Source organism: Carassius auratus, chromosome 34 (genome assembly GCF_003368295.1).
Source record: "Carassius auratus strain Wakin chromosome 34, ASM336829v1, whole genome shotgun sequence".
NCBI classification, from domain to species: domain Eukaryota; kingdom Metazoa; phylum Chordata; class Actinopteri; order Cypriniformes; family Cyprinidae; genus Carassius; species Carassius auratus.
In genome coordinates this window covers 4,196,317-4,224,142 of record NC_039276.1, presented here as the reverse complement: position 1 = coordinate 4,224,142, position 27,826 = coordinate 4,196,317, and the positions used below count along the sequence as shown (strand labels likewise).

At 36.0% G+C, this 27,826-nt stretch overlaps 2 protein-coding genes across 2 annotated transcripts; both read left to right on the top strand.

Moving 5' to 3' along the window:
- Positions 1-1,345: 1,345 nt before the first annotated feature.
- On the top strand, positions 1,346-4,094 carry LOC113053722 (protein twist). The gene is made up of 2 exons (XM_026218998.1): positions 1,346-2,314; positions 3,678-4,094. Exons 1-2 carry the CDS (start codon positions 1,726-1,728, stop codon positions 3,713-3,715), a joined length of 627 nt encoding a protein of 208 aa, XP_026074783.1. The 5' UTR covers positions 1,346-1,725; the 3' UTR covers positions 3,716-4,094.
- Positions 4,095-16,026: 11,932 nt separating this feature from the next.
- On the top strand, positions 16,027-19,479 carry twist2. The gene is made up of 2 exons (XM_026217536.1): positions 16,027-16,749; positions 18,961-19,479. Exon 1 carries the CDS (start codon positions 16,227-16,229, stop codon positions 16,716-16,718), a length of 492 nt encoding a protein of 163 aa, XP_026073321.1. The 5' UTR covers positions 16,027-16,226; the 3' UTR covers positions 16,719-16,749; positions 18,961-19,479.
- The last annotated feature ends 8,347 nt before the right edge of the window (positions 19,480-27,826 follow it).

Here is a 27,826-nt window from a genome sequence, read left to right as displayed (position 1 = left end):
TTCTTATGAAATGTACATGGAAATTGGCAGAAAATTAAAGCAACATAAGGGTTCAATGACTGCAATGAATCTTGGGAACACAGTGGTATTGTGTGTGTGTGTGTGAGGCTGTCTGTTCTATTCTCACCTGACTGTTGCTCATTTGCAGACCTACTCCCGCACGACAAAAAAAATGTTGTATATCCATCTACAATGAAATATAAATTATTATATTATTATTATTATTATTATTATTATTAATTTTTAGCTTTTTAGCCTTTATAATCAACAATACGGTTGGTTATACATCAAGTCAGCCCCTGAACATTTATTTCATTTCAAATCATTTAACTAACCAGCTAATATTCATTAAGAATATAGACAAAACATGTATTAATGTAATTGTCTATTGGCAATATGTTTAATCTGTTCTATATTTATTTATATTTATTAAAAATAACATCATTATCAATTTGCCACTTCTATAAATCAATTACTTAAAAAAAAAATAAAAAAAAAATCACAGATCCCTTTACTCTTACTCTAATATATGTATCATGATACACTAATGATTAATTATTACTTAATACAAAATTATGTTTAATAATAGAAAACAAAATAACTCCACATGATGTTTCTCTCTCTGTGCCATTTAGTACTTTCAGACAATGATGTGTTTCGTTAATAATTTATTTTGCATGGCTGCATAATGTAATGCCGAAATACACAATAATATGTTTTCAATTTCAAAAAGTAAATTAAAATAAATCATGATCGTTTTCTAAAGTATGTTTTCATGGGTGTTAATCGCTTCATTTTTGTTGGAAGAAAAAACATCTGTCACACTGTGATAAAGGCTGAAAGTGAAAGCAGCGAAGACGTACTGGTATTGGATGCGAGAACACACACACCACACGCACACACACACGCGCACACGCACACACACACACACACACACACACACCTTGTACTCTCTGATGTTCGCTCTGCTCGGCGCCCCTGTGGATTGAAAAACGCGCTGAATCCATGCAGACTCAGATCAGGGGAGGAGCCGGAACTTGATGCAGCTTGCCACCGTCTCAAATGAGTTTTTAAAGGGGACTGAAGCGATCACTAATTAATTAATCAAATAATTTTTTAGGGGGGCTGGGCATAAGTTTAGGGGGGCTGAAGCTTATTATTTATGACAAAATTAAACATTTCCGAAAGTTTAAAAAAGTATTTTGTCAACATCTCAAAATAATAATAATAATGAATCTCATATGAAAGAGGGTAGTTATGTTTTTGAAGTATGTATATATATTCCCAAAATCATCCACATCAGATGGTGAAGAATGACCATCACAAAGACAGGTGTTTAGGACTTTGGCAAATCATGTTCGAGACGACTTAACTAACAATTTAATGACATGAAGCAAATACTTCAGATCATCCAGTCGCTGCAGTAAATATTAGTCCACTGCTTAAACCGAATAGCAAACAGCTTAGGATAACTTTACGATTGGACACGTCACACGTGCTCAGGGCATCAACCGATGCCGTCGAGTGCTTTTGAAATGGCAGAGAGTCATTAGGAGGAGGCAAGCGTCCTAATGAGCTCCTTTTCAAACCTGTTGAATAGAGACAAGCACCCTGCGGCGAGACCTGGAGCTATTTAATGGCCATTTTGCCCAGCGCTGCCCAGTGCACGCGTGGTAGTTAAAGCTCTAACCTCACAAACACAGTATTAGTGACATCTGAAGAAAAATGGAAGACATCTTTTTTGATTTCGATGCTCAAGATGCTGCCACAGACTTTGCCTTCTGGGGCCAAATGGACCCCAACTTTCAGTTCCAGTCTCAGCTGGACACGCTGCTGTTTGACTGCAGCGCAATGACAGGTCAGATGTCGCCCTGGTCTTCTTTCGGGTGTCAGTCCGTGTTCCCCGAGGCTCAGCTGACCTTCACGGACTTAGACTCACAGTCTCCACTGCTGGAGGTCGGTGCTGAAGTGGACAGCTCCTTAGTGAATGAACCACATGAGACCGGCCAGCACAGTCAGCAGCAGAGGCGCTTGACGTCCCATCATCCGCACAAGGTGCAGCGCCACGCCGCCAACATCCGGGAGAGGAAGAGGATGCTCAGCATCAACTCTGCGTTTGAGGAGCTGCGCTGCCACGTGCCCACGTTCCCCTACGAGAAACGGCTCTCCAAAATAGACACCTTAAGACTGGCCATCGCTTACATCGCACTGCTTCGGGAAATCCTCATGTCAGGCTGTGACCCCAAGTCCTATGTCGATGAATGCATGAAGAACGGCTATAAGAATCAGACCAGTGCCATCTGGAACACAAGTGGTAAGATGACAGTGAAACTTATGTAGGCTACACTGGAGGAAAAATTGGCGAAGAAACAACTTTTGCTCAGAAATTGTTAGGAAATTTTTTAAAAAAAGTGATGTTTTTAAGTTGAAAGATTAAGAATGTATTTTCTTGTTAAAAAAGGGCCCTATTCCAATAATCAAAAATCATTTTTCACAGTGTCGGCCTAAAATGTTGCCAACAGTTTGAGATATTTAATGAAAAGAAAGATTTCTAATTTAAGTTATTTCAACATTAAAATATAAAGAATTTGAGCAAAAAGTTATTATAAATTAAATCTAAATGGCAAACGGAATGACTCCTAGGAACCGGTTCTTTGAATCAAAATAAGGCGCGAACAGTGTAATCTAATCAAACAGTGCGAGCATTCTAGTTCGATTCCCAAACGAATGACTCTTGTGAACCGGTTCTGTTTTCAAAAATCGAATTCACATATTAAGTACTAATTCCTTGTAGTGAATCAAAAACATAGGCTACTGTATGAAACGAAGAGTGTAGTCTGCTTCCCGAACATTATGAACTGGGTTGTTTTAGTGAATTTAAAAAGTAATTAAAAAAATATAATTATTATTAAACACATATGTGTGTGCAATCAAAGTAAAACTCCTCATAACTTTAGCTCATGTGCAGTTTTAAAAACGATGAAGATCAAGATTTGTAAGATAAAATACAAATGTAACACACACAAAATACCACTCATCTTTTTAGCTAATCAAATAATTCATTCCAGTATCCGAGGGGGAAATAAAATCGAATAAACAAACTAAATCATTTAATCCCTCATTGGTTTAGAAAAACATCTTTGATCTTTTTAAAAACATGACAGGAAAATGAGATCAAACATGTGTGCTGTCTCAGTGTCATTGCAGCAATTTTATTCATTTAAACCAGCATTCTGAAGTATTAGGAACAGACTGGATACTTCTCCACATGCACACAAATGTTTCGTTCCCCTTGTTTGCAAGGGCATATGGGGTGAATGACTTGTTTATTAGGAGTGCATATGCAAATAGGTCCTCAATAGGGCTTATGTCACTCAAACAGGCATTGTTTTACATGATTAAACAGTTCCCATTGTTTATATTAACTGTGCAGTTTATTCCCAGCTGTCCAGTCTGTTTTCAAAAACTTCCTTTTTTCTGAGACACAAGTATCTGCACTGAACTGAAAGGGAGCTGTATATTTAGTTAACCACATCCCAGGGTTCCAGCTCTTCAAGAGGGAGGCTTTTAATGAACAAGTGTGCCTTTGTTAGCCTTAGACCAGCGGCTTGTTAAATAGTCATTAAAATGTATTCTAAGCCTCATGTTTGCTCTACTTTTGTGCTCTCCAACTCCAGATCTGACAGCTCGGCTCTCTTGGATAAAGTGGGATTAACTGCAGCATGGGCCGTGAAGAGAGATGTCGCCTCTCCCTCCTTTCTCACGCTCTTCTTCAATGGTGCCGTGGCACGACGACTGCACGACATCTGTAGACTTCTCACCACATTACACCTCCCGGCACTCAGGACACTTTTATATTCTAATTTGTTGTGGGTTAGAATCAGGCCCCCTTTTGCTCATCCAGAATTGAGTTGTTTGTTGTGAACGAGGCCTTATCAGGACAAAGCCGTGGCACTTGTGTCTGTGTGCAAGATGAGAGAATGGCAAAAGGGGAGCAGTTCAAATTTATTTCCATGTGCTTCACTGTGGAAAGCAAATTGAAAGGACAAATCGTCCACATTCAGATTTTAGAGCAGAGACGGTTTTTACCATGAAATAATTTGATCACAGCAGTATTTATTTGTTAATTTATTCTTTTTATTTATTAAATTTTTTATTTTTTTGTCTTTTTTTGACTTCTTTGGTGTGATTGAATTTTATAGGATTTTTTATAAATGTATATATATTACATTTAGTTATTTAGCAGACACTTTTATCCGAAGCGACTTACAAATGAAGACAGTGGAAGCAATCAAAAACAACAAGAGAGCAATGATATATAAGTTCTATAATAAGAATCAGTTAGGTTAACACTGTACACGTAGCAAGGGCTTTTAAATAATATAATAAATAAAAAGAAAATAGATAGAATAGAAAAGAATAGAGCAAGCTAGTGTTAGAGGTCTTATGTATGTATATATATATATATATATATATATATATATACACACAAAACGCTAATATACAAAACGCTTGACTTGATATCTCTGTGATTTAAAAATGACTGAAACTCTGCAACATTAAACAACTTTAGCTGCCATGTTTAATCACAAACATACATTTACATATGTGATTATCACCCCTTGATAAATGGCTATGCTATTTTTAATATTGTCATTTAATCTGAATATCAAAATTTGTGAGTCACAACAGTTTTAAGGTTAACTGATCTAATTTTGTGCCTCTGGAAAATAATAAATCTGTGGCATTGTATTATGTTGAATATCAAAGTTTTTTGGGTCTATTTGTTAAAGAGTGATGTGGAGACACATTTTAGATTTACTCGGATGCTGCTTTGTCTGTCATTGGTTATTTAATTGTTCACATAAATAAAAATAAAATTGTTGATATAGCATTTTACATTTAAGACACTTTACTTTATATATATATAGTAATGTATATGTATGTATATTGGACTATGAAAACTAAATTAGCACATTTATAAGAACACATCAGGTGATGCATCATCATTCTGCACATGCTAAACATGTCTTAATGTTTCAGTTTAAAAGTAATTGCACAATGTTCTCTTACCCTACTCTACCTTACATTTGACCTTTACCTATTTAGGTAAATTTTTTGAAAAGGGTACAGCTCCAGGGGAAGATCCTACCCTTTTTTTTCTGAGAGTGTAACAATGAATTAGCTTCTCAGCTGTCCCCTTCTACGAAGCCACATTTGTTTTAGCCATTTCCCCTTTGTTTAAGAAGCTTCTCCAGGGAACCCTCAAACTGTAGTCACTTACAAACAGATCGCCGCCATTATAGGAGCAAACGCGTGATGATGTTAGGATAAAAGATGAGCGGAGCAGATTTTCTGAGAAAGAGCTAGCAGGAGTGAAACATCCAGCACGTTTACCTCTCAGGTGAGGTGTGTAAAATACGTCTTTAAGTCTTTTCAAGTGCAATCTCTCTGCTGCTAATGGCCCTCGGTGGATATAATTAAACTTTAGCGTTTTGTGGAATGGAAAGCTAATTAAGCTCAGTCTGTTGGGCAGGTTTAACCCCTTGAACTTCTGACCTTTAAAAGATCCTGCTTAAAGTAAAATAAGCATGGTCCATATAAACTCGCTTCCTGTGAAACTTCAACTGCACTCTTATAAATTAAAGTTCCAAAGAGGGTTTTCACAGTGATGCCCTAGAATAACCATTTTTGGGGGAAACGGTTCCTAAAATAAAAAAAATTCTTAATGTGACAAACATTTTAAAGGGATAGTTTACCCAAAAATCACGGTAGCCATAGACTTCTATAGAACAGAGAGAGAAAAAAATTAAATAAAATATGGAAGTCAATGGCAATCATAAACTGTTTGGTCACCAGCATTTTTCAAAATATATTCTTTTGTATTAAAAATAAAGAAAGAAACTTATACAGGTTGGGGAGAACTTGAGAGGGAGTGGATTATGACAGAATTTTCATTTTTAGGTGAACTCTCTCTTTAATAATCTAAAGAACCTTTTGTGGAATGGAAAGATTCCATGCATGTTAAAGGTTCTGAATGGAACCGAAGATTCCAACAAAGAACCTTTATTTTTAAGAATGTGTTCACACAGATCCCCAAAGAAATTCAAAATCACTCTCACTGACTTTTTCCTGGACTGTGCCCAGCTGGTGGAATGACCTCCTAATCTCAATTCGTACAGCTGAGTCTTTACTCATTTTCAAGAAACATCTAATTTGAAATACTCATCTTTTTCGCCTGCACTTAACCTACTAACACCAGTACTTTTCCTTTTCTTGTCTTTTTCATTTAATAAAAAAAGAAAAAAAAAAAGAAATTATATATACCTGGCTATGCGTTCTATACTAGACTAACTGAGACTTGTCATGGCACTTGTATACAGTTGTTGTTCTCTTGTTGACCTGACTGCTTCTATTGTTCTCATTTGTAAGTCGCTTTGGATAAAAGCGTCTGCTAAATGATTAAATGTAAATGTAATCCTCTGAGGTGCTCTATAACTGCTGGAGTACAAGCTGAATGGATGCTTAAGGCCGAAGCACTAAAGTCAGAGTCTTTGGAGATTGGTATTGACTTCATTTATGCATTTGGCTGATTCCTCCATCCAGGGTGATGTTCTTACCAGAGCCCCGGCTCCATCTCTGGAGGCAGCAGCAGGTGTGTGATGACTTCGATCACCATATAACACAAGCCCCGCTGCACTATTGCTATACCAGCGGCTTCAATTACAGCATGAGTTACATCCCTTATTACATGTTGTATGACCCTGAAAAGGTCTGTGTTTTAGTGCTCCATGCTGTCAGAGCAATGTAGAGCTCAAGTGGGGCGTACAGGTGGAGATCTGAATTACCTTTGGGACTCATGCTTACTGTACTGTACTGACTCAAACGGGCTGGACTTGTTATGCGCACGCTGTCACAATACTGTTAGTTGATCTTCTGCACAAGAATTCTTAAAGAATGTAGCTTGAAAAATAATAATACAAAAAGAAATAACACTGGGCCCTTATTATCGCCATCTAGTGGTTAGTTTAATTATCTCAAGTTTTTATTTTAAGTGCTTTTCTTAGCGGTCCAAAAAATGGAAATTCTGTAATTTTTTAAAACTTATTTTTCCCTGGTCCACACAGGTAGACATTTTTAAAGAATCTTTATGCACTTCTTTTGCATATAACAACACTTCAGTGTGACTATAGCTGTCCATAATCAAATTAAATAATTCAATGAAATGATTAGACATATTAATTAATTAATTATAAAGCATTGTAATGAAATGGCTGCTGAAAAAAAATCAATTGCTATTTTTCTTAGAAAAATGTATGTTGTGATAAAAATAGGATTGCCCAGTTTAGCAAAAAAAAAAAAAAATATATATATATATATATATGATTAGATATAAATAAGGCTATGATGAAGAGGAGGCTGACTATAATAATAATAATAATAATAAGTATTATTTTAATTATCATTATTATTATAAAAAACATTAATAAGAAATATTACTATTATAAAAAGTACACCTTTAAAATTACAATAATAATATCTATGGCTTTCTAAATGTAAGCATTCTAAAATGTTAAACCACCAAACTTTTATTTTGACAGAAATAAACTAAATCTGAAACACACAGCACATATAATTATTTAATTAAATTACAGCCCTTTTGATTTAATAATCACACTAAGCTATTATAACTGAAGTATAATGCTTCATAAAATGTTATTATGAAAGTAGTGTGTCCTGAAGCCATATAATTCAAAATCAATCAAAAAAATCGATGAAGCCCCATAAACTTGTATCCTGACAGTTTCATGATGTTCTGCCTTCTTTCTTTTAGCAGCGGGGTTCGTTTATTGTCTGCTCATCCGATCTAAGTAGACTGTCACACACTCCTCGGGCAGTTGTGTTTATTGTGCATTTCACTTCTCTAAACATGATTATGATATCACTTCCTCTGAAAGCAGACTTGCATTAGGATATCTGCCATCAAATATTATGGAATTCAAGGAATACAGACTTGATTGTCAATTGAATACACAAAATCAATTGTCATTTAAAGCCTCTCTAATCAAAATAATAGACGTCTAAACAAGAATAAAATTGTAACCGCAGCTCTCAAACATTAGAAAGCATCACCATGACTTCACATATTAGAAATGTCATTTATGAAACAAGCACCACTGATTAAATGATTTAAACAGACACCCTTGAAGCCTTTTGGGACACCGTCAAACACTGAGTCGAGGTCAGTTTACAGCAGCAGAGGGAATTCATACACTGTTATTTAGATGATAATCCAGTGCTTTCGAGTAATTGATCTCCACACACACATGCACCGCCACACTCGCTCTGCAGATCTGAGATAGCTGTGAAACACATTTTAAATCATCCACCTGCTTTACTCATTACTGCAGGCCCTTCAAGGCCTTGACACACACACATACACTGAGATAGCCACTGTGATTTGCTAAGCGGGGAGATATGCATTTTTCCTTAAAATACATTTTGGAATGTCACGGTTTCATTGCCACAAGGGCATATGAGCCATTTAAAAAAATACCTTCAGGATTTTCAGCCTTTCTCACTCAATGGAAATCACAGCATGGTTTATATCCAGAGTGCTATCACTACAGAACCAATTATAATGTATTTATTAACGAAGCAGTTTTTTCTGTGCAGTTAGAGGGCTCCAAATCCTGAGTCACTCTGAAATTCATGCCATTTTGTCACGCTGATAATAATTATAGCAAGCACATGGTGAAAATGTGAGTCATAAGAACTATTGTATAGAAACTTAGCTGACTGGACTGCTTCCATTACACAGTAATCATAAAAAAACTACATACAGAGAAAAGAAATGAGCTTTTTTGTTATACTATACTGTTATTCTACAAAATTAGTGCCAGTGTCCCTCATATACATGCGTAAATTTGGAATTTAAAGGGATAGTTCACATAAAATTCTAATTTTGACAATTTTCTCACCCTCAAGTTGTTCCAACCAAACAGTTGAACAGCGACCAATTGACTTTAGTCTTTTTTTGTTAATACTATGGGAGTCAATGGCTACCGTACCGGTTTGTGAACTGCCCTTAAATAGCTGGAAAATAAATAAAAAATATCAATATAATATATTTAGTATATATACAGTATGCACATTTTGGATTAATAAATATTTGGAAATATATAAACTATGGTTATATAAATCTAATAAATAAAATATAAACAATATATACTATACAATATAATTTAAGTATATTATTATTACACATAGTAGATTTACTGTATTGTTAAAAAGATGTGCCAAATTATGTCAGTTTATTAATTTGCAAATTACACTTTAAAATCAACTACTCAAACTAGAATATACACTATCAAACAGACTATGACCTTTTTTGCTTTCTAATGCAACTTTAAACTGACACCGACAGTTTACTGTAAATGTAGTTGTTGCGTTTACATCAACCATGACTCAATCCTCTAAGCCAGTCCAGGCCAATCAACAGGGCAAACAGCCCGTGTTTGCCCAATTTGAGAGCACTTAGAAGGGCCACCTGTGCCCACACAGCCCTGTGTACCTGAAGCTAACCTTAGCACCACCGTCACAACTGCACCTCTCATTAGTCTACAGTGTTTGTGCAAGAGCTTGTGCGGGGGCTGGAGTTGCACCAACACTGACTACAATTCTCAAGCGCTACAACAAGTTTTGTGCAATTAGTCATGACAATGGGTTTGAACATGGAATAAATGACAATGTGCATAATCTATTTTGTGCTTCAAAGAACACACGTCTTCTACGGTGACTAAGAAACGTCTTCTGTTCAAACAAACCGAGATACAGATCAGTTCCTGAGATGGATCAAAGATGTCTTTTGGAGAGATACACAGTTCTGTTTACTTTAAAAATCTGCATTTTGTTATGAAAAACATATGACACTTACACGCATCTCATAGCGTTCAAAATATTCTTTGCAAATGTGAAGCTATTTCAAAAACAGCTACTAAAACATAACAGCGCTTGCCTGTCAGGGTCCAGCATATAACGGTTGTGCTTTGCTCCGTTTGCTTTCCTTCAGCCGAAATCGTTCTTGGGCACCAGACACCCCGGACCAACACCACGTAACACCAGTGCAGCACCCGTCCTGAAAGCAGGAGGAGAGGGTTAAACAATCTGCATCATATTAAACAAACCTAAATGCTTCAAGCTGCTACATACTCCCTAATGAAACATTTATGAAGGACCTCTAATGCAATTTTAGAAACACCTTGTCACTGGACTTGCTAGAAAACACAGTCATATGGATGAATGAGAGGCCAAACTCTGTTAGAGTCTGAGTTAACGCCGCAGGGGTGCAAAGCTCACTCCACAATAAGAAAGCATTGACATTTTACTAGGACAGTTTAAACATTCGACTTTCAGCATTTATTTATTGCAATGACCTCGCCAAATAGTGCCACCCCTGAAACAATGCTTTGTACTAAGTAAACAATAAAATAAAATTAACGATTAATGATTGTGACTCCAAAAAGTACTCATTTATTTTAGTCACATTAAAAGAAAAGAAAAAATAGACTTTTAATTATTTTATTTTAGTGGGTGTTCTCCTCAAGTTGGTGTTAACAGGTGTAGTTCACTCACTTTAACAATGAACATAATCCATTAATGGTTGACCACAAAGTGTATAGTAATTTTTGTTTTTTGTTCTTGTTTTTATTAATTTGAAATGTTTTGCATGAAAATTGTGCTTGTGCTAGAGAAATGCCATTTTGTTAGATAGTCTGTATCTAAAGTACTTACATTCATTAATTTTAAAGTGTGACTTTTGCACTATGGATCTTTTAGTTTTAGTTAAGGTTTTTTTTTATAATTAGGATTTTTGGATTTTATTGAAAAAAGTCTCTTCTGCTCACCAAGGCTGTATTCATTTGATGAAAAATAGAGTAAAACATTAAAATTGTGGATTATTATTACAATTTAAAATAACTATTTACTATTTGAACATATTTTAAAAATTATTTTTAAATGTGACAGCATTTAAACAGAATTCATTTGAAATAGAATTCCTTTGTAACATCATAAATGCCTTTACAGTCACTTTTGATCAATTTGTATGTATAAACTAAATCTTACTTTTAAGAGTAGTATATCACAGTTTCCACAAAAATATAAAATTATGATGACTTTTTTTTTCTTTCTTTTTTTTTTGGAGCAGCAAATCAGCATATAAGAATGCTTACTGAAGCATCATGCGATACTGAAGACTTGAGTAATGACGAAGAAAATTCAGCTTTGCCATCACAGGAATAAGTTATATATCAATTTAAAACATATACAAATAGAAAACAGTTTTTTTAAACTGTAATTATATTCCAAAATATTATCGTTTTTACTGTAATGCAGCCTTGGTGAGCATTAGAGACTTAAAAAACGTTTAAAAGTCACAATTACAGTATTCCAATCTTTTGACCCATAATGTAAGTGTGCAAAATGCATTTTGGGGTCACTGTATTTTTTTAATTAAGAATATGTTCTTAAGGATACATGCACAAAGTTCTACAAGTGCAAACGGAGAGATTATCCATGCAAACATCAATGTTTGCAGGAACATTTGCACTATTAGTTCACCGAGGCATGCCATCTTCACACCACATTCACAGAGTGAGGAACAAGGCATCTGTTGATCCTCAGCTACTTGCTGAAAAGATAAAGGGAATCATCATTGAAAAGCGCATTTTGGAGATTACATTTTATTCCAGTGTTGTGTCATTTCCAGTAGCAGCAGCAGTCATATCAAGACTGACTGCACTTTCAGTAAGAGTCATCAATGAAAAACAGCTGTGTGGGATTCCCAGCAGAGTATATTTTGTTCATCTTGGCATTGCACAAACTTTGGATGCATTGGCTCACTGAGGCAGATATATATGAATTGATATATGCATACAAAACACAGTCACATATGAGGTTCTGAATTCTAACACTTTTATCGGGACTATAATACTCATCACATCTCTAAGATTGTCTAATAAATCTCCACAATTCTTCCCAGAACATCTAGAACCAGTTTCTATGATACACGTCTCAAACTGTAAGACCACCAGATTCTCTTCTGCATGCCTTCACTATTTGTTTCTGAATCTAAAATAGGCCTGCAAGTGCAAACATCTGCAGGTTGATGTGACGGACTGCAGCAGAAAGGATTTCAGCTTATTAAAGAGTTCCAGGCCATGTGGAGCTGATTTGGAAGTGTCGAAGAGATATAAACACGTCATTTCAGCAGAGTGAAATATGGCACGGCATATCTTTGATCTGATGTGGGTCATCTCCAGAACCTGCCTGCTGGGTCAGGTGGTACCCAACCTGCCCCTGCTGAGGCCTTCAGAGAAATCTATACGGTATTACTGCGTATATATACCACTAAGTCAGAAGAGTTTGGTCTGGAGAGGCTGGGCTGTACCTCTGAGCCATATGGAGTCTATCTGAAACAGCGGTGGTGATGGAGCGGGTCAGGCCAGGGGGAAACAGGCTCATGTCAATGTCTCTCTTATTTTTTAACTATGAATCACAGGACAGAAGATATTCATTCTTCCCAATCGCCTGATCACCTTCATCCTGCTGGGTAATCCAAAAAGCGTTTATCAAAGGCGGGTACTTCACCCTTAGTTCACCCAAAAATAAAAATCTGGTCATATTCACTCCCCTCCAAACCTATGCCATTTCAGAGGAGAAATTATCTACATTTTTAAAAATAAATTTCCAAAGGGGGGAATTTGCAGTGAAGAACCATTTTGGTTCACCAAATAATTTTTTCATGAACAGTGCTTAAAAAGACCAAGATTTCTTAGAGTGAAGAACATTTTTAATTAATCTAAAGAACGTTTTCCATAATAAAGAACCTTCTGTGCAATGCACAGGTTGCATGGATGTTAAATATTCTTCATGGAACCATCAATGCCAATAAAGAACCTTTATTTATACACCTTTAGTCTGTTCATTTCAGCTGGATATGTGTTATTTGTACGTGATTTTTGGAGCTTGACATCCCCAAATCTCATTTATTTTCATTACGCGGAAGAGAGCAGACAGAATTCCTCTTTTGTGTCAACCCTCTTGAAAATGAAGGTTCTTTATTGGCATCAGTTCCATGAAGAACCTTAAAAATCCACGGAACATTTCCATTGCTCAGAAAGTATAGTGGTGCAAAAAAGATATTTTGATTATTACAATGTTCTTCATGCTAAAAAATATGGCTCTGTTGGCTGAAAGATTATTTGGAGACTTAACATGATTCTTCAATAGCATCTCTGCAAAAACACATTTGTGACCCTGCACAAAACCAGTCATAAGGATCAATTTTTGAAAAATTGAGATTTATAAAACACCTGAAAGCTGAATAAATAAGCTTTCATTTGATGTATGGTTTGTTAGGACATGAAAATATTTGTCTGATAGACAACTATGAAAAATCTGGAATCTGAGAGTAGAAAAAATTAAAAAAAATATAAATATTGTGAAAATAACTTTTTTTTTTTTTTAAGTTGTCCAAATTAATTTCTTAGCAATGCATATTACTAATAAAAAATTATGTTTTGATATATTAACAGTATGAAATTTACAAGATATCTTCATGGAACATGATCTTTACTTACTATCCTAATTATTTTTGGCATTCAAGAAAAATCGATAATTCTGATCCATGCAATGTATTTTGGCTATTGATACAAATATACCTCAGCGACTTAAGACTGGTTTTGAGGTACAGGGTGGGAAACTTTACTTTAAGAGTGTACAGAAAAAAAAAAGAAGGCACAGCGTTTTGGTCATAATGATAAGTGAAATATGAATTTTCATTTTTGGATTAACTACTCATTTAAATGAGTTCAGTCTGTCAGTGTAGAACAGAGGAGAGATGAAGCAGAAAATTCAATTTGGGATTTGAGATTCGATCTACATTAGGATGTTCTTCAGTAAAAATCAATGTGGCAGATGGTTTTTACATTGTTTGTTATCTATCTAGAACATATGTAAAAGCCGGTAGACTTTCTTTATATTAGAGATGTTGTAGCATGTGAAATTATAATTGCTTCAAGCTCATTGATTAAAGACGTTTCATGTAGAATTATCTTGGAGCTCTAAAAACAAACAACCCTCACAAAAAAAATAAAATCCTTTTAGAACATCCATGTTTTAACCAGAATGGACATGGAGATCATCTGAGCATTCTCAAGGCTATTCTAGCTGGCTCCGGCTCAAGTGTCAGTCATCTGTTCACATGTGGATTACACACATAAATCAAAGGGAAACAAATCTTCTTTCTGAAATAAGGCATTTATTTTCTATTTACAATCGAAAACCTTACAAATGTGACCAAACCGGTGCCTTATGCAAAACATCCCAAAGCCTCTTTTGAACACTGGACACTGGTAAAAGAAATCTGACATGCATTATTATTGTCTTATTCAAAGAGACAGTCCAGGCCCGGCACTCAAATGGCCGTGTAAGAGGAAAAAGCCTGTGATGCTTTGCCAAAAGTTCTTCACAACAGACTGACTCCTACATGTGTTTAGGGGATTGTGAAACCCTTATTCTGGAAAACAATAGGAAGAGGTCTTTCATCTGACTTGAAAGGATGGCATGAAGAAATTCATCTACTGTGTGTGTCACGTCTGAGAGAGGTGAGAGACCTTTCGTGGCATCTTAATAACCATGAGAAAAAGTGTGACCTTAAACATTAACGGGGGACTTTCGGCATAAAGTGGATATGAAAATTCAATAGATAATGCATAGCTTGAAAAATGAAAACCGTTGTAACCTTTGATATTTTGTGAATGATTAAAGTTATAAATTCCAATATAAACTAATGAAGGTATATTTTAACTGAGAAGCTTTCTATATACTGCAAAGCTTAGTGGGCCAATATTCTATTATTGTGTAATATGTTGCTCTATTACATTTTTAATGTGACAAGTTGTTTTGTGTCTGTTGCATTATGCTGTTAAGACTATAATAGACTGGTTAAAGGCAGGATGCATGTGACAATTTTTTGTCTATGGAAGAAACGGTGCAAACGCTCGTTTTTTTTTCTCACTTATTGAGAAATATTCACTGAATTCAAAAGTGTGACAACTAGCCTTGATCTGTCTTAGAAAATACTTCAAAAAGGCATCAAATAAATAAATATATGAATGAACGAATAAATAAAACAACAATATTTTAATATATTACATGCATATTTCTTTGTTTATTACAATATACACTGTAGTATTTAAAATGTGAGATTTTTTTATTTCATTTTAAAAGTATAATGTACGTTATTTTATGTCTATAATTTATTATATACATTTTTTAATGTCTTATGATTTCTTGAGAAATTAAGAAAAATTCACAAAAATGTGACAACAAGCCCTGATCGCTCTTATAAAATAATTTTAAAAAGGCATCAAGTAAATAAATAAATCAGATAACAAAACGTAAAATAAAATCTCAATGCAAGAAATTCTGAAATCTCCTATCCTCTTAAATTTGGTGATTCCAACTATTTACCTATTTTTTTAAATTAAACAATATTTGACCATATTACAAATTGCCTTATATTGCAATATGACATGACATGACAAAGCAAAGTATGGTGACCCATACTCAGAATTCGTAGAATATACATATTAATATAATATATACATAGTATTGCAAATGTTAGATTAATTATTTTTACTTCTTAAAAAAAAAAAAAAAAAAAAAAACTTTTTTAGAAGTAGAACGTAAAATATTTTGTGTGTATAATTTCTTACATTTATTTTTTTGACTATCTTATAATTTCTATCATAATCCTTGCCCGTTTTTTTTTTTTTTTTACAGTGTGAGATTGACATATCGTCTAAAACTGAGAGCATCGATCTAAAAGTGGGGTATAATTTGAGTGTCAGATATTGGAGAGGTACAGTGTAACTTAAGACTGGTCCTCCTCGTGTATTAGTCCACCAATCAGAGAGCAGCGCTTCCTCCCCCTCCATTCAAACTAGTATTTAGCATCACAGACTACGATAAAGTTTCCCAAAAATTAGGAAACAACTTCCCGAGGGAGGAAAACTGTGCCAATCTCTACTTTTTGAAGCGGAGGCGCAGTCTCAGGACTAACAAACTCCAGAAAAACGCACGGATATAACGGTGTAACCACGGATTCGAAGGTGGAGAGCGCGTTTTCTCCTCGACCTTCTCATTTCTTTAAAAGAGAAATGGAAGAGAGTTCAAGCTCTCCCGTCTCCCCAGTGGACAGCCTGGTGACCAGCGAGGAGGAGCTGGACAGACAGCAGAAAAAGTTCGGAAGGAAGAGGAGACACAGTAAAAAGTCGAGCGAGGACGGCAGCAGCCCGAGCTCCGTGAATAAACGGAGCAAAAAGCCGAGCCCGAGCAGCACGCAGTCGTTCGAGGAGCTGCAGAACCAGCGCGTCCTGGCGAACGTCAGGGAGAGGCAACGGACTCAGTCCCTCAACGATGCCTTCGCGTCTTTGCGCAAAATCATCCCCACGCTCCCCTCGGATAAACTCAGCAAGATACAGACGCTCAAGCTCGCCTCCAGGTACATTGATTTCCTCTGTCAGGTACTGCAGAGCGACGAGATGGACAACAAGATGTCGAGCTGCAGCTACGTCGCGCACGAGAGACTGAGTTACGCCTTCTCGGTGTGGAGGATGGAGGGCGCGTGGTCGATGTCCGCGTCCCACTAGCAGCGAGACTCGTCCGTGCGATGCCGAAAGGGTGGGTAGAGAGATGGCAGTTCATCTGAAACGTTATTATATTGTCAGGTTAGCCCTTTGAAAAGTTTAACTCCGTTCCTGTAGTAAAAGCAGGCTTTTAGAGAAACTCCAGCTGTTCTGGACAACTGACACTGACAGCTCAGTGCACGAATGCAGCACTATATCCTCTCGACACCCTTAAAATGGTCTTTTAGGTAGGTAAAGTATTACAATTATTAATAAAAAAGCAATTTTTAAATTATTGTATTATCATTAGCTAGGCTTTTACTGATGCGTAGATGTGCTACAGCAATAACCTGCACAAATTCCACTGAAGGATCTCTATACAACATCCTGAGGCCAAGCACAAAACGCATTTAGATTATTTTACACTTTATAATACAGAATAATTAGAAATGTATAACAAATGTTTTTGATTTTACATTAGATTAAGTGCTATTATTATTATTATTATTATTAATGTCTTCATAAGATATTAAAATAAATGTTTAATATAGAGGATAATTCTAGCTATCACGGGGATAGTCAATTCAATCTGGTGTCACAGAAACTTTAGGACATATACTGTGGCATGTATGATCTCAATGATTACAACAGAAATGCTCGAAGTCACGATATGCCATTTGGCCTGAATTAAAATGGGAGAACACATACATCAATAAATATAGGCTAAAGAACATATATTATTATGCTTTAAAGACAAACATAAAATCGTAAAACATCTAAACAGTAAAATGCAACATAGAAGCGCGCGCATTTAGAGTAAGAAATGAACGTTTATGATTACACATTCCTTGACTGCTACATTTTCTACAGAGCCAAATATTTCGAGTAAAACCAAAACAGAGAAATCACAGACAGTATGGAGATAATTATACTAGTAATGTAGCCCATGTTTTCTAAAAATATAAAGAAAAACAAACGCTGGATTCTGTTTTTTCCTCTCGCTCTCTCTCAGTTAAGTTCATATCACCACGGGTCAAAGCGTTTCCGACTTTTATCCAGTATCTTACGAAACGAATGACGCCCCAACCAAGCTCCTCAGGAGTCATTTATATTTAGTGGACCATTTTCCCTTTAGCGATTAAAACTCACATTTTACCAGCGAATTAAAAGCTTATAACGCGCATTATCAAACATTAGCTAAAAACACCTCGAGAGAGAAATTTAAAATAATTATTATCATGACTGAGGAAAAATTGGATGCATTTGAACGCTTTTATATGTACAAAGAAATTAAAGGCAAAAAAAAAAAGGATCTTTGAAATCACTGAGAAAAAAAAACATCAAAAAACACTCCTGATCACACTCCTAAATTCTGCTGTATGACATCACGAAGTGACGTTCCTTACGGTTCTAAAGTAACCTTTATTTTTAAGTGAGGCTGCCACCTAAACCATGCTTTTGCTTGTGAAATAACTTCACATTAACCACTGAAACCAAAGACTGACATCTTTAAGGCAAGGCTGAAATCGTTCAGGCTAATGTGTGATAAAAATAATTTTGAGATTTTTAAATTAAAATACATTTTCATTTTATTTAATACGAAAAATATGCATATATTAGTTATCTATTTAGTGGTATCTATCTATCTATCTATCTATCTATCTATCTATCTATCTATCTATCTATCTATCTATCTATCTATCTATCTATCTAGTGGTATTTTTATTATTTGAACCTCCATGTCAATAATACTGAATACAGTCCTACTTTAAATCACTAATAATTGAAATGAGTATTCATAATTATGCATTTTAACCATTCCATTTGAACCGAGTGGATAAAGCTGGCCTCCATCAATCAATCTAGATTACACACAGCTGTCAAAAACTGTAAAACTCAATTCTTCTGATCATTTTTATTTTGAATTTCTTTTGATAAAGTAATATGTGCTACTGAGAAATCAGAAGTAAGACCCTCTAAAACACAGCTATTTTCCAGTGACGTAATTCCACCTGGGATTTGTGTAACATGTTTGAATCAAGCCTTTTCCTGTGTAAGCATGTGCTCCAGCTCAGAATTAAATAATGGGATCATTAATAGCTTCCCATTTCTCTACATCTTAAACCATGTCTGTGCGTTCGAAAACAGACAGACCGTCAAGCTTTAAGCCTTCTCAGAAAATCCCTGCAAAGAAGTTTCAGGACTATTTGATAGCAAAAATCAGATTTTTAAACCATTCTTATGAATGCTTTTTTCTCTTCCACAGACTGTTTACTTCCACTAATTTTGAAGACACCAAAGGATTTATTGATGAACCTCTAAACCTCAGTGATGTGGCCAAAGGACATTCAGCAGATACACCTATGGACTTGAGCATCCTCACGAAGGAAACCATGAAGGAACTTTTTATATAGAGGAAACCTGGATGACGTCTCCTGTGTCGTCAAATACATTTAATCATTTTCAGAAGTTATTCTTAAATGTCGGCATGGTGATAGTACAGGAAGGCCATCTGTTATCTGTATGGAAACTATATTGTGTGTTTGTCTCTAAACAGAAGAATTTACATATATATATATGTGTGTGTGGGAACAAAAATTTATTGTAAATAGGCTACCTGTGAGTATTGTCAGCTTTTTTAAGGGACCAATGCAATTTAGAGCAATACTTTCTTGAAGTACGCTGCATGGATGAATGCATACGTTTGATTTTTCCTATGCAACATTTTCAAATTCCGTCCATTGTACATTTTGCTTATTTATTAAAACATATTTTTGAACATTTAGGGGTGAACCCTTTGCTTTTTCCATGTAATCACTCTAGATATGCCAGTTTTCACTACAGTAAAGAACATTCAGATTTTCCCCTTATTTTGTTATAAAAAGAAACAGTTATAAAACAGTGCAGGTTCATTAGCCGAAGAGAAAGTCCAGCCAGTTTTACCTCTAAGCTTATATAAAAAAAGCTTGTCTGCTTTAATAAGAAGAAATCACTGAATCCAGACGGCTGCAGGCAAATGCTTTAACAACCGCAGATAACCACCGCATTTAAATACCGGACCCCTACCAGACCTTTTCATTTCTCCTTTAAATCTACACCAACGCTCGCAAAGCATTTAATTGTTTACATCTCATTTTCCCAGGCTTAGCTTGATAGAAATCTAAAAGAAACGACTCCACTGTTGAGGCATTAATGTTTGATAAAGCTCAGTTGTTCTGTGCAAGAGTACTTGAACTCTCCTCTTTAAAACATCTGATGGCATTAAATCACAAAACACTGTGTCAGAAATCTTTCATTTCAAGTATTTTTTCTGGCACTTAATAACGATTTAAAAGTTGTGTTTGTTATTTTGATCGCTTTTATCAGTTTGTTTGCTTTTATGATATTTCTGAGCTTTAAATAATGATTGAAGTCAATTATTGAACTTTGGCAGGTACCTTTACATCAGATAAGATGCATGTCTGTAGACTCTTTGGGTCAATGACCTGTAAAGATGATAAAAAAAAAAAAAAAGTTTAGAAATATAAAATAGTTTGAGTAGGGAAAATAGTTAAATAAATTGTTTAAAACAACATTTATGTTGCTTTTTATACATTTTTAAATACCATTTGCAATACAAAACTGGATTTTATGACTCTAATAATGTGGTGGTGTAACCAAGTACAAAACAATCCTCTTTGTTTTATGGTTTTCTTGTCACATGACAACGGAATTACTTCAAATGTTGCACATTTTTGATTTCACACTATTTTGAAGTCTATTTTAAAGTCAAATGTTTTAAAACATATTTGATTCAGTGGAAATCATTTTAATGAATAAGTAATAAAAATAATTTTAAGGACATAATAATAAAATATTATCGCAGATTATGCACCCTTGGCCTACATCATTTTTTTATATAACATTTTTACCACCTAGACATCATTAACCAATAAAAATATGATAATTAATATTAGCTACTTTACATATGGAAAACATGTTCATCATAGAAAATGTGTCCTTTTACTGACAAACAAAATTTGCGATACCCAATTGACCTAAATATGGACATACGCTTTCGAGAAAACAGCTGCAGGTTAAACATATCTCACATTTCTTAAATATTCTCTTGTGGTGACGGGGAAACCCAAAGAAAAAAGAACCAAAAAAATAAAAACACACTCTGGTGAAAACTGCGGTAAAGAGTGAGAACCAGCCCGTAGATACACACCTCTCGCTTTTTCTGTGCACCTGCGCAAATCTCTGCAACCGCAGGAAACGAACTAAACGCAGGGGTCTCGAGAGCTGCTCGACGTCGAGACGCGAGTCACGCGCCGCAACGTGACGCGACGCAGAGGGGGAAAAACGTCCATCTGGCGCATAGAGCAACAGCAATTAATCAACTCTAGCAAACGGAATGCAAGAGCACTTTCAGTGTTGATACAATAAAACGGGAACTTGTTCACAAAATGATTCATTCACAAATTCTCCTTAAGGATTCGTTCACATTGGCCTATCGGATTTAACGAATCACGTCCGAATCTAAAGGAGCCGAGATGAGTGAACCAATAAAGCTGGAATGAACCGAGCGAAAATAGTCTACGTAAAAGATGATTTGGTTTTAATAAATATCATTTATTTTAAAAAATGCAAATACTATTTTAGTCGACTGATGTAAACGATTTAAGTATTGTTTCATTTATAAAAAAATGAATTATTTTTAGGTAAATCAATGAAAAAAATGAAATAAACCGCAACATGTGCCAACAGAAGGCATCATTGGTAAGCATGCAAAAACGTGATTAGGCCTAAAGTCATGAATCACTAAATATTGTTTTTTTTAACAGATTTGCTAGTAATAATAAAATATCAATCATCTAGTAATGAAAAAACCTGTTCATTGTATTGAGGGTAGAGTGCCTATATCAATCAGCAGTGTGTTTGATACCGTCTCATTATCCCCGCCTTGCTTCTGAGCCAGAACGCCTCGGGCCACAGTTAAGGAGTGGTGCAAGCCCCAGATGTTTCTCGTAAAATCAGACGGAAAAAGCAACAAAATTTTAATTTGCAGTAAAAAAGGATAAAGTAAAGGTTTACGCTGCATGTGCCGCAGAAAGGATTTCATCTTCAAGCTAAAGCCAAGGTTGCATTACGCTGTGGGGGTGGGACCTGGCAGGACACACATTTCCTTCTGCTAAACCTAGAATCAGATTGATAGACTTACCTTTTGTGTTGCTAATAAACTAACATAAGCAACTAACTGATAACTCCAACTTCTGATTCGGGGAGCCTCACTCAGAATTGTTGTAAAATGCTGATAAATACATGGCCTACCTGTGGCTTCAAACTGATATTAATGCCCTTAGCCACACAGTAAACAGTCTACAGTGAGCCTAATGAATTAGCATTCTTAGTGGAAGAATTTTGTAATTCAATGATAATTCTGATGTCAGTCTACCCTTGTGTAATTCCAGAACTGAATGACTTTCTTTCTTCTGTGGAACATAACATTACCCATGGCTTTGAATGGCTTATGTTTATTTTTTCATAATATTGCATGCAGCTAACAAAAGTTAGCCATTTGTAGCTAGTGTGCAGCAAACAATATTCTTGTGAAGGAACTCAAATGCTGATTTGAAGGCTCTCCGGATTACAATAATCAGAATAGAGATGGGTAACAATTTGATCTCATAACTGCCATATGAAGCCAATCCTGGCCATCTTGCCCTAAAACAGCTCCATGTGTACAATATATGAACCCTCAGGACAGCATCCGTGCTCTAGATGACGTGGCAATGCAGCACATGTTTGGCCTTAGATTGCATACAAACGTCTGCACTAAATCAGCGACCAGCAGATCAAATCAGGACATGGTTGAAGGACAGTAGACTCAGACAGTGTTACGAACATGTGTTCTGGGACAAAACATCTACAGGGCAGGTGTTCCTGCACAGGTGGAGCGCTGTACACTCAGAGCGTTTCATCTGGGAACAACAGGTGGAAATGTTTACATTTAGTATAAACTATCCAAAAAGCCAGGAAGGGATTGTGGTGGAAAATAATAACTCTGAAATGCTCTGGACCAGGGATAGGCAACGAAGGTCCAGGAGTGCCGCTGTCCTGCAGAGTTTAGCCCTAACCCTAATCAAATACACCTGAACAAGCTAAAAAGGGTCTTCAGGATTACTAAGGCTACAGACAAGTGAGTTTTTTATTTTTAGGGTTGGAGCTCTGCAGGACATCGGCACTTCATGACCGGCGTTGCTCTGGACCTTCACATACATAGAAAAGAAATAAGGCAATAAAGTGAAAGTGAAAAAGTGAAAGTGAAGTGACATTCAGCCAAGGATGGTGACCCATACTCAGAATTTGTGCTCTGCATTTAACCCATCCGAAATGCACGCACACACACAGAGCAGTGAACAATCACACTGTGAGCACACACCCGGAGCAGTGGGCAGCCATTTATGCTGCGCGCCCGGGGAGCAGTTGGGGGTTCGATGCCTTGCTCAAGGGCACCTAAGTCGTGGTATTGAAGGTGGAGAGAGAGCTGTTCATGCACTCCCCCCACCCACAATTCCGTCCGGCCCAAGACTAGAACCCACAACCCTTCGATTGGGAGTCCAACCCTCTAACCATTAGGCCACGACTTCCCCAACATTAGGCCACGACTTCCCTCAAAAAGTACTTAAAAAGTACTGAGAGGTAAGATCAGGACATCCAGAGGAAATTTTAAATGGGTCCTAATGGATGATTCCTAATTAACAAACCAAAAATTTGAATGATTCCTAATGAATTAGATTTTAGACGTTTTTGATAATCCTAATGTTTGATTCTTAACTAACCAACTAACAACTGAAATCTGAAATTTTCAAAAACCTAAATGGATGATTCTTAACTATTTAAATTTGACATTTTCAAAGACCCTAATGTATGATTCTTAAATAAGTAACCAATTAACTAATGTTAAAAAAGACCCCAGTGGATGTTTTCTAACTATAACTCCCGATCATTGACATTATCGAAGACCCTAATGAATGATTCCTAAATAAATCTACCTACCAAAACACCTAACTACTTAACAACTTACTTAATTACTTAACAACATTACCAAAGACTAAGTAATCAACCAACCAACCAACCAGCTAAGTGAAGCAGAAGACCCTATCAACTGCTTGGCAACTGTGCAGCAACACTTTACCAAAAACCAAAGTACATAAATAACCTTCAAGCAGTCTCTATGCTATTTTAAACGTTCAGGGGTGTTCAGCTATTCTTTAAAATGTAAAAAAATGGACTTTTGTAGTTTTCATTCATGTTCATTTCTGAATGAATGTGCCTGTAATTTCACTCTGAAATGACCTTGAGCTTTGGAGGGGGGGCACTCTACAAATTATGCTTATTATTATTATTTTCAGCCATTAACTGTGAGAGGGAACAGACTTCTAGTCTTCCATTGCCAGCAACATCACTCCCACGGACCTTGCTAAAATTCCCCCAAGTCTTTCCACCGCTGGGGAGATTTCCATTTCTCTTGGAGGCAGAATCAAACTGGACAAGAAAATGGCTTAAAACACTAAAGTGGCTGTAAAAGCTGGTGTGCTGTACACATGCGGACAGGCTATGGAAATTACCTCCGGACTGATGTGGCTCTTACTCAGTGATCATCAGTAGTTTTGCATAATTCTGTATTATGATTCACCAGCATCTCTACTCGGCCTCAGGCCTATTCGCTGGAAGTATATAACATGAGCAGCTGTGAAATATAATGGAAACAATGGCCTTATATCCAAACCTCAAGAGCTAAAATAGCAGAAATTCATCTTCTTGACTGAATCAGGCAACTTGCAATAATGTTCAGTGGTTAAAAGAAGGTGCAATAGCTCACACTGGCTGTGGTAACTTGATCTCGTCTTCTCTGTGGGTTTATACCATGGCACACTCACACATCTCTTCATTAGAAGAAAGGTCATACCAGGCTGCTGAGGTGAGGAGCTGTAATTCTCACATTATGATACAGACCATGCCCTATAACCAAGCACAGTGCTAGTTTCCAGCAAGATGGCTAGCTACTGTACACTAAAAGTCAAAATACTATCACAAACAAATCAGAACATATTATATATTTGATGTTTAATATATCTAAGTGGAGCATGTGAACAAGATTTCAATGTGGGTGGAGCTTTTCTAGCATGACACCACATAATTACAACAGTGTCAATTCTTTGCATGTTTGTATGTATGTATGTATATGGTATGAGAGTTGAGAGAAAGGTTGATGTATTTTAAATACAAACTAAAAGATTGAGAGATGAATTAAAGCTTTCTGCTGGTAACTACTTTATGAATTATAGAAAACACATGATATATTCAAAATAAAAGGAGTTTTCTGTTTGCTGTTCTGCATTGTATTATCTTACATGTGAGGATTCACATTCTATATTTGTCATCCATGGAACAATATTAACATCTTGCCTTGAAGAAACACAAAGTTTTCAAAGTACTTGCTAAGATAAACCTAATAGGCCTACAATAACTGAACTCAACTAGACTCCAGTGCAGTGTGATTCTATCATTTACACAGAGAACGTTTTTTTTTTTTTTTTTTTAATGTGAGATACAGGGTTAAACAAAATAAAGGAATTAAAGCAACTGTATGTAGTTTAATTTGATTTTGCCACTTTGGAGCCCCGGGTTTAAATTAGTGGAATTCACTGTCTTAATCTACTGTGTATATCCGTACACATGCATTTGTGTCTGCCGTAGAGAAATCTGCTCTTTTCGCAGAATTCCGTACTGCTCACCAAACACAGTTGACCAAATCTGCTTATACAGTAATAGCCGATTTTGGGCTTCTTTTTTTCTAAGGTTGTGGTTCATTGTTTTTGGGTTTGTTTTAAAAAAATATGGTTGCTTGTTAGGAAAATCTGAAAAGCCACTTTGTTTCTTTACATTCATGTTTGCCGTATTCTCCAATGCATTGATTGAAACTCTGTCTGATCACAGAGTGGGCAATAAGTGCAATAGGCCTGTAATATAATAATTCAACATGAAGGCACATGGCTCTGTAATCAAAATGATGTAATATGCGTAAAAGATGAGTGGGATGACTTTCTTTTGTAAAGTACATTTTTATTTTTTCCATGTTTTTGTAACATACTAATTATCACAGGCTAAAAAAGTAGGCCTATACTTGTTCTGACAATATACACATTTGGATCGATTATTAACTCATATTAAATATATATGATATATATAATATAAGCTCACATATAAATATGTTACATGTTGATATGTTACAGTTCCCCCTTAAAGCTCTTGTCTTTTTCTCCTTTCCCAACTCTCCAGGCGATTGGTGAAGAGTGGATAATGCGCTTTGTTGCAGTTTGCTGATATTATACAAGGTAACTGTTTTTGCTTTTCTAATAAAAGAGTTAAAAGAGTGGTTTCAGTTTAATATGTTGCAGGCTCATTTGTTGGTAATAAGTAATAATAAATAACATTGATTATAATAAATTATCAAATAATATTGGGCTTGTTTTGAAGCTGCGGTTGTTTCTTGTCCCGCGAGAGTTGGCAACAGTGTCACCAAACTTTCCAGAACAGACGTTTGGCAAGGAGTGTGGGGAAGAAACAGGAGCCATCGACCTTGTTAGAAGTCAATGTACCATCAGAATTATTTTGAAACTTATATTTCAAGGTAAACAAACTTGATTTCAGATGCTTTAAAGGGACAGGTCACCTTAAATCGAACAGAACGGTCCAAAAGATTGATTCGTCTGTGAGCCAGACATCACTCCTAAGCGTTTACCTGCAGACTATGGATTACAAGTAATAATAAGGTAAAAAATATTTAGTTTCTTGCACAGACCAATCGATTTGCTTCATAAGATCTCAATGTGTCGTCATGAGTCACAGGTATTAATTTTGTGTTTCCTGATCTGTTTTTTTTTTACTCTCAAAGTGACGGTAGCCACTGACTTGCATGTTGTGAATCACCAAGGACCAGTAAGCTTAAGACATTCTTTACTGTTCAACTGAAGAAAAAAAAAGACACCTACATCTGGGATGGCCTGAGAGTGAGTTAATTAAAGGTACAGGTTGTAGGACCTGCCACTAGAGGGTGCACTACCAAAACAATAACAGTCGTGTAGTTTTATGAAGCTAAGAAGGAGCGTGGAACGATGGGATTTGTTGTCTTCTACCCAACCGCTGACGGCCATCAGATAGAAAGATAAATGAGGGATTTAATGCGAATTCAATGATGTGTGCGAGTAGATTGCATACAAAGTCAATGCAAAGACGCGATCAGACTATGGATCAGACACGTCCTCATGTGGGTCTAGAGATGCAATGCCCCACATTTGGCGCATATGCCCCATAATACTAATCTTGTTGATCGTTATAATAGCATACGTTTTCTGTATAGATATGAATCAAAACAACCCACCTGTCGAGTAAAACACAAGCGAGATCGGCATCTCTTTCTAGTTGAAGTTTGTCGCGAAGCTACTTCCGCATTTGTCCAAGACATTGTTGTCACGTGGTTTCTATGTCAGTAAAGATGGTAACAAAGAGGAACTAATGTCATTGACAGGTGAATGCACTGTCCCGTGTCACTGTTTAAAGTGGGAATTTTCTCATGATTTACAAGTAGTTGAAAACAGAGATATTGTCAGTAATCAGCTGGACAAAATATATAACTCTAGCCTAGTGGTTTTTGGATATTTTACTGCAAATATCTTACAAATTGTACCTTTAACACTCAACAACTTTAAGATGAGCATTGAGTTTTTAGAACGCAGTGTTGCAAATTGCGCTGCTTTTCCATTCTTTCTCAGAGTAAACATGCACTAGATGGATGTGTTTGACGGTTGTATTCGCATATGTCCCCCGCGTTCTAAAACGTATTAGAAAACACGTCTCTGGAGCCTGTGTTCTCCTGTAAATGTAAAAACTTCATTTTTTTAATACTAAGTATAGTTCATGTTTTGGGATGCAGGACCAGTTATTGTGCCAACATTCAATAGTTAGAGTTTTATTCAGATCACTAAGCACATGCAATAGTGATCCTTACCTCAGCAAACAGCACTATTTATCTATTTGAGATAAATGCATAATTCTCTATATTTTTGTTGTTGGTGGATGAAACG